Source organism: Sturnira hondurensis, unplaced genomic scaffold (genome assembly GCF_014824575.4).
Source record: "Sturnira hondurensis isolate 20B ecotype Veracruz unplaced genomic scaffold, ASM1482457v3 Scaffold0004136, whole genome shotgun sequence".
Classification (NCBI taxonomy): domain Eukaryota; kingdom Metazoa; phylum Chordata; class Mammalia; order Chiroptera; family Phyllostomidae; genus Sturnira; species Sturnira hondurensis.
The window spans coordinates 16,960,598-16,968,905 of NW_028076767.1; the positions used below are offsets into that span (position 1 = coordinate 16,960,598).

Consider the following 8,308-nt stretch of genomic DNA (forward strand, 5'->3'; position numbering starts at 1 on the left):
CTTCGTGTGCACTCTTGCACATCAGGGAAATGCTACAGAAATGGAAGACTAATACAATATAAGAGGAGTGTGTGCGCACTGTCCGTTCCTAAACGCTGGGTTAATGGGGGGAAAGAAGCTGAGGAATAAAGTTCTTTGTCTAAAATGTCAACATGTGGAGTTACTTTTCAGAGGACTACAAAGTTGTTAAAGCAGAAAGATGGAGAGATGGAAAAAGTAGAATTACCTTAGAAAACTGTTAAAGTCTTAAGAGGGAGTTGTGCAGAGAAAAATTAAGTATTTGTGTAGCATAAACGCTATAGGATGGTAAAAGGTGCTCTCTGAAAAATGGAAGAAACATAAAAACAACACATTACAGAACACAAAAGCCTACTAATGTGTTGGGAGGGTGCATTTTAGGTCATGTGTTGTTTGAACACAATAACAAGGAAAAAAAGCCTCTAAACACTTCATAGAAAATTAAATGATTGTTACTTGAAGTTCATCCAAGAATATCTAATGAATGTCTACAATAATTTCATTAGGGAAACAGAAGTGACCGAGCAGGAAAAAAATGTTTGCAATATGAGCAGTATTGTCTAAGGGACACCGTTTGGGACCAAAGGTACCAATTACTGGATAAATTGACTGAAGAAGTCGTTTTAAATATCTGTGTCTCCGTCCCCGATATCTCAGGTTCAATGGAGATAACAATGCTGACTATAATTACCTAAAAAAAATGAATTTCAGAATGTGGATAGTAGATTAAAAGCACGCTTAGAAAATCTGAAAGCACCATAAATGTTGGGAACCGCTCTGCCTGGTTTCAGGAATTGTAACTAACCCCCCATGGCTAAGGATGAGTGAGTGACCCCTGGAATGTGAGCCACTTAGGAGACAAAGCTTGTCTCTGGTAGCAAACGCTGCCTCTGCTTACTCCCTCTGCCCCCAAAGCACGGTGGGCTAGTCAGATGTGGGTAAGACTCCTAAGAGGAGGGGCAACCTAAGCCAGACAAGATCACTTGAGAGGCCATCATGGAAGGACTGGGCGGGGCGGGTGCTGCAACAGAGAGGGAGCAATGGACCCTCGCCCCCTGGCTATTCTGACATAGCCCAAGTCCCATGTCCTCAGAGAGAAGCACTTCCTGGCTCTAATCCACTTAAGCCTAAAAGCCGATGATGGGGGAGGTGGTGCAGCTCCTTGCCTTGCTAGAGCAGGATCTGGGTAAATCAGGCATAAGAAAGAATTCCTAAAAATCCTGTAAAACCTGCTTTGCTAAGAGTGCTTTCATTCATACGTTAAGGGTCCAAGCAAGAAATGAGTAAGTCTCCCAAAGTTTCTGCAACCCCCTTTCCTGACTCAGACTAAGCCCTCAAATTTCTTTGAAATGTTACCTACTGTTTGATCCTTACCGCCTGTATTCCTGTGTATTACAACCCAATAAAAGTCATTGAGGAAGGGGCTCTTGGCCTTTCTCCTCTGGGAAACTGACCACCTCTCCTCCCCAAGCAGATCATGTCTTGGTAGCGTTACTTTCATCTGTGGGGGGGAGGGGGGCTTTCAGGCAAAGTTGCCCCTACACATAAACACAAGAGATAATGTCATCAGAACTAAAAACAATTAATAAAATACTCCCTAATAACATAGCAAATATAATAGTTAAAATCTATTTCTACTGTATTTTTCCACTGCCATTTATCCCCTCAGACCCTCTTCCACCCTGCCCAAATCACTACCCTGTTGTCTGTTCTTGAGTTCTCTATTTTTTTTCTTTTTTGCTCTATCCCTGAATCTTCCACCTCCCCACAAAGCTGTCAGCCAGCTCTCTATGAGTCTGTCTATATTTTAAAATCTATTTTTTAAAGATCTTTTCTTACTCAAAGGGCCATTAATTAACTCAAGTGCAAAATCGCAAGGAGAGAAGAAGGGTAGGAAATAGTTGGCTTGAAACACTTCCTGACAGTGAGAGAAGGCTTGGGAAAGATACCATGGTTAGCTGAGGCTGACAGAGATTTCACTAATTAGCATCGGCAATCTGAAGCTCAGCAATTTAGTTTCCTGTGTCTGCAACCTTTCCCTCCAAAAGAGTGTGCCCCGACAACAGTAGCAAGATCCCCATTCTCACCATTCTTTTTAAGACTTGAGACATTTCCATGAAATGTGTTCAAAATTCAGATGTATATACACAAGCATGCCAAGAAATTCTAAAAGATAAAGGGCAAAGTGTGTGCTTGGGGTGTGGGTAGGGGAGTAGGAGCAGAGGGAGGGAGCAAAGCAGAGAGGAGAGGGAGATGGGAGAGAAGGAGAGAGGGGAGAGGGAAGGACCTGGGCCAGAGGATCAGAGAAACCAACCAGGAGGATGCCCTTCGGGTGTACTTTTTACCCAAAGTATTACTTTAAGGGCAGCTGCTTCAGGGAATGTGACCTTGACTACCAAGGAGAGGCAACCAGCCAAACAATGACAAGCACATTTTTTAAACCCTCCAAATGAACTCAGTTATTTGGCTGCTTTCAGCACTGACTCCTCTCTCCAAGATAAAGCATGTTTAATATATTTGGCTGACTCTGGGATGACCAATGAGCTTTCACCAAAAGGGACTTCTGAAAAGTTATGTTATACTTTATAAAAAAAGGATATAAAACTTTCGAACTGAATGTTACTTCAGAGCTATTTGCTTTTCATTTAAAAAAAATGCTACAATCTATTTGTGATGTAAAACAGATGCAGTAACTATAAACTGTATACATTTTCCCTTCTCTTTTATAATATCCAATAAACCTTGGGCCTTAGTTCGGAATAATCAACACAGGAATTAATTTCTAAATAATAAGGCTATACTCCGTGCATGTATATTGTTTATGGTAAGAAAACAAGAATATAGCCAGAACCACATTAAAGTTCATGAAAACAATTTGGTGTCATGTTGTAGGGTTTTGAAGAGGGTTACACAATGGTGAGGGGGAAAATGGGATATGGGCTTTTACTTATTTATTTATTAATTCTTTAATCCTTACCCCAGGAAGATATGTTTTATTGATTCTAGAGAGATAGGAAGGGAAGGAAAGAGAAGGAGAGAGAAACATCAATCCATTGCCTCTCAAATGTGCCCAACTGGGGATTGAACCTGCAACCTAGGCATGGTACCCTGACCAGGATTGAACCCTCAACCTTTCAGTGAATGAGGACAACGCTCCCACCAACTGAGCCACCCTGCCAGGGTGGGACATGAACTTTTAAAAGTACATGCAGACTGGGACGAATTGAAAGGGGTCTTCACCCACATTAAGCAGTTTGGGCTCTCTCTCTGGCCATGGAAGAAGCACCATTGAGGAAATATTAGCAGCCAAATACCAGGATCGAAAAGATGCTTCAGTAAGATAAATCCGTGAGAAACAGGTAAGATGTGTCGCAGGTGTGAGAGCCAAATAGTGGGCAAAGAGATGAGGACCTGAATGCCACAGGCCACATCTGATACTCATCAGATATGAATACGAATGCTGGGCTGAAATAAGGAGGCAGGAGCAGAAGTGGAAAGAGGAGATACATTAACAAGCAAGAATTTCTAAGACCTTCTGCCTGGTGACTAATCATGGACTAATATTAGGAGAGTGCAGTTATGGAAACAAAGAAAAATGGAAAATGAGAGGGAGGAATATGAAATTATTTCCAGAGCAACAGAAAAAAAAATGATGGCACCATTAATAGCAACAGAGGTGTCACTGACATCTCTTGTGAGAAAGAGTTCATTTTTAGTCGGATTGAGGTAAGACTGTCCAGTCAAGCAGAAATGATCCACAGGCTGTTGGGGTATGAAGTTAGGGCCCTACTTTTGCATCTAAGATGCCCCCAAGTCAGCAGTTTTATTTTGAACGGTCTTCAAGTGTTGCAAACAGGAAGTTAGGATTGAGAACCACTGACCATCCCGCAGGACCTCCTGGAACCAAGGCACACTCACCACACTCTGCCCTTGGGGTCAGAGAAACGTGAAGTAACTGTAAATGGGCTCCAGTAGTGTTTCATAGGGGAGGGCAAGCATTCTAACCCAGTGTTCCTTACTATATAGCATTATTTAAAAATGAATACATATGTAAAATGAAAACTAACATAACATGGTTGGAGAATAAATAAGAAAACTGTTTCAACTGTCTCCCTAAAATTTTAAAATTTTGAATGTAAAAGTTAAATAGATTTGAATTTCACACAATCTCTCTTTTAATCAAGCCCTGCCTCCTACCCCACCCACTAACCCAAACAACCAAAGCCTACACACTGCTCTGGCCTCAGCTTCCCCATCTGTAAGAATGAGTTCACCTGCTTCCCTACTTCCCCTGGTGGTTTGTGCGTAAAGCCAAGTAAGACAGCCTAAGTAAAAGGGCTTCGTATATTACAAAATAGGTTAACCAATGTAATCTATCATTATTATCATTAAACCTAGGGCGCAATTTTTAATTTCTCCAGATATTCTTGACAAGAAAAACATGACTTTACTTCTTGGCCCATAAATGACCTTTAAACTCTATATAAGTGTGGCAAGATGGCCACCATAAATTAAAGCATACAGAAAAAGAAAATAAGACATGCTTATTTTTATTTACATAATTTTGAAATCACTATTTCTGTCACTTTTTGTTTCATACTTTAAACTTACTTCTGGAGTATTTTCTTGAGGAGTCATCTTAATATTTTTTATTAGTGCCTTGTTTTTCCTTCTTTAAAAAACATTCATTCATTAGTTTTCACAACAATATGGAAATAATTCAATAATGATTTTCTATGACATGAAAAATTAAAAGACATAAAACAATTCTATAGCTTGCCATCAGCATTTAGACACTTATAGAAACTGGAACAGCAAAGAGAGACTTTATTACCGTCACTTCCTCATTAATCCAGGTATTCTTTCTTCAGAAGAAAGGAATTTTAAATACTTTTTTATTATGTGGATTACTTTTCCTTAGAAGTTTATGATCACACCAATTCACTACAACAATGCAGCTCGCAGTATTATAAATGGCATCCCACGTACCTTGAATTCCACTGCTTGCTACATTTTAAAGTGCCTTTTTACAAAATTAAGCATAATTTTGCATTATTCTTTGTTACACCTGAAAAGCTTAGTAACAGAAAGCTTTGTTTATATACACTCTTTTTTTAAAAATCTCAAAGTTGATTTCTATTTTTTAGATTAGGCTATACCTAGAGTTTACTAGTTTAGCAGTAACAAAGTCACTGACGACAATTTCCAGATATTACATGACACCAAACCAAGTTTAATTCTACCTTACTTTTGAAGGCCCACGTGGGAGGTGCTGTAAACCTGTGAGGTCATAGTATATTCGACAACTACAATGACTAATGAAAGATTAGTCATCCAGCCTCCCAACCAAAAACAGTAACTATCTCAGGCCAACAGTTCTATGTTACTGCATTTCCCATAGTGAAAACGCTTCAAGTTCATCCTCTGGTCCTGGATATTTACACCACTAACCTCACAGGGTTGCCACCAATCAAGAGCAACATTTGCAAAACACTCCATCAATTATGAAGTATATTAAGTGCGAACTCTTGCTAAGTACTAACTCTTGACACAAGACAATACATTCTCAAAATTACTAGAATTTCTGTATAAATTAAATCTAAAAGAGCAGCGCTGGGAGCAACTAAAGCCCTCTGGAGCATAAAGACATAAACTTAAAAATATCTGGAAAAAAAGATAACAGATAAAGCTGACAAATGATTACATCAAAGAGAAGGTAATTTAAAAAAGAGGAAGTCGCCTAAAGTTAATGATTACTTCGATCATCTTGGAAAATCTGTGCTCAGGTCGCACAGAAAGCCCTGCAGCTGGAAACAGCAGAGTTCACTCCATAAAACAACGCGCGCTTCCACTAACTGCTTCCAACCTATTTATTCACTGCTGCAGTGACTGTCGCCGAATTGAGTGATACTCCGCAACTTCCAGAAAGACTACGAGAAAGAATCCTGGAAGCGTGTTCTAACAGTCATGGAGAAATATTTAGATCACCTTCAAATTAGACGTGTATAAATTGGAAAAATGGTCCTATCTAACTACTAACCATCAAAATGATCGTCCCTTTCCCCTCAAAAACAGCACTTTAAGACATTTAAAACAATTAGAAACCTAAGTATGTTGTTACAATTTCTAAGAACTTAGAAATTCATCCTCTTGAAAACAGGATTTAAACATCAGAAGGCAACCCATGAACACTTAATAAATCAGTATTTCTAATGCTAATATGGAGGTGGGGTGGGGAGACGGTTGTCAGCGTTCCGTAAAGTCAGAGACAACTTCTAGTCCTAATGGCAGTAAGTCTGTTACAAATCCTGTTCCTTGCAACATTGGTAATTTGAACACATAACCGAATTCTTAAATACTGCAATATTCAAACGACCTGTAGTGAGTAAAAACTCAGCAAACATCCTTCTTTCCGAACAATGACCTACATAATGAATCACTGTAAAAAGAACAGATGACACATTCATTTCATCTGCTCGCCCTCAAATATGAAAGGTCTGACATCCCAGAGATAGGGCGCAATGAATTTACTATGACAGTATGGTCACTTTAGTCATCAGAATGTTTGGAAGAGGAGTAAATGAGGAGAAACGAATCAGCCAGAAAGGCGGGGGAGGGCTTGTTTAGGGAAAACCAAAACAACCCGTGTTAAATCTATGAAGCAGAAAACGGCTACCGAGAAGGCTGAGAGGTACGGGAGAAACAGAACTTGGTGGACGAAACTGACTACATCCCGAACACTGAGAGAGGCGGCGCGGAGTCCAGCCAGACCAGCCTTTGTTGATTCTCCACTTTCCCCGAGTTTGAAGCACCGGTCGGCTTCAAAGATCTGCCTCTCGGGAGAAGAGAGGAGGGAACTAGGTGGTTGGTGGATGCCAGGGGTTGGAGGGGTTTCATCTCCCCAAATGTTTCATCCACCCAGCACCTAAACCAGCTTGTGGGGGTCGGGGAGGGCGGGGGGGTGATGCGGCCAGACAGAAGTCGGCATCTCTGCCCGAGATGTCTCTCCCGGAGATAATCTCCCCCGGAGATTTCTCTCCCTCCCGGGAAATGCAGAGTGAGTGCGCGCAGTGGGGGAGGGGGTCGACTCCCCTTCCCAGAGGGGCCACTTACGAAGACGCGCTGGGCACGAAGAAATCCACAGCAAAACCAAAGTAACTTCCTTCTGGGCCAGAGTACTCGGCAGGACCGTCCACGTCGAGGTTGAAGGCGCCGCAAAGAGGCAGCAGGAATCCGGGGAGAAGGAGCAGAAGGCGGCGGGGACGAAGGCGAAGCCACCGCCGCGGCGGAGAAGCCATCGCTGAAGCGCGCGCCGGGCACAGAGCCACGAGCCGCGGCCACCCCAGCCGGAGCGCACAGTGCCCGCGGCCCGCCGCCTGCGCGCGGAGACCTGCGGGCCTCTAGCTTCCCAGCAGCCGCAGACAGCGCCCTGGCGGCGGGAGGGCTGAGCTTCGCCGCGGCCGCAGGGGAAGTGGGGCGCAGGGCGCGGGGCGGGGGCAGCAGCGCGGGACTGCGGGAGTGAGCGCCGCACCCCCCCGCCGCCGGAGAGCAGCGACAGCGGGGGGGCGGAGGCAGAGGAGGGGGAGGAGCCGGCCCGGGAGGCTGAGCCGCCTTGCGGGAGGAAGTGCTGGAGCAGAGTCTTCCTCCCCTGGGGCGAGACCGATTGCACTTCCTTGCGAGCTATCGCCTTGTCTCCCTTGAACGGGGCGTCTGTACCGAGGCCCCAGACCCTCAGAGTCCCTGTCTGCGTCGGCGGCGCTCCAGGTGGTCCAAACCCGCCTGCGTCCTGAGTAGCACCAAGGACACCCCTCTTCCCCTGGTCCTGCCAGGAACTCCCGTGCGACTTTTATTTTAAAATGAGGAAAGCTTTATCGGCTTCTCGGGTTTCTGCTACTTAAAAGCCTTAGCAGGCTCTCACAAGCGAAACTCCATAATTAGTGGTCGTTTTCCTCCCCATTCAATCCCACACACAAACACTGAATTTAATTATAAACTTGCAGAATGCTAACCCAGCCTCTTTCCCGAGGAGTTGTATTAAAGCCTAACTTAAGTGGTCCGGGAAAGGACTGACAAGGCAAAGAATTGGTAAAAAAAAAAAAAAAAAATTTAAATCAAGTCAGACTAGCCTTATTCTTACTTTATCAGCTAAGTCGTATGATTTATTAAGCTCATTGATTTAGGGCATTTGTGTAGAAACACAATTTTAGAGTAGGAAGAAAGAGTATGCACCCCTTTCTGAGGGAGTAAGTGGGCTTGCTTGCCCTTGGTATGTTGCACCCTACCCAAAGAC

The 8,308-nt window shown here is 43.3% G+C and overlaps 1 protein-coding gene across 2 annotated transcripts in view; it reads right to left on the minus strand.

Moving 5' to 3' along the window:
- The window catches only part of ITGAV (integrin subunit alpha V), a 79,234-nt gene extending 71,712 nt beyond the window's left edge, over positions 1 to 7,522 (minus strand). The window contains exon 1 of one of the 2 annotated variants that reach the window (XM_037043797.1): positions 7,132 to 7,522. In XM_037043797.1, coding sequence (XP_036899692.1) covers positions 7,132 to 7,316 — 185 coding nt within the window. In that variant the 5' untranslated portion in view covers positions 7,317 to 7,522. The remainder of the gene's footprint in view (positions 1 to 7,131) is intronic. The other variant, XM_037043796.1, reaches the window with a different exon arrangement.
- Positions 7,523 to 8,308: the final 786 nt, after the last annotated feature.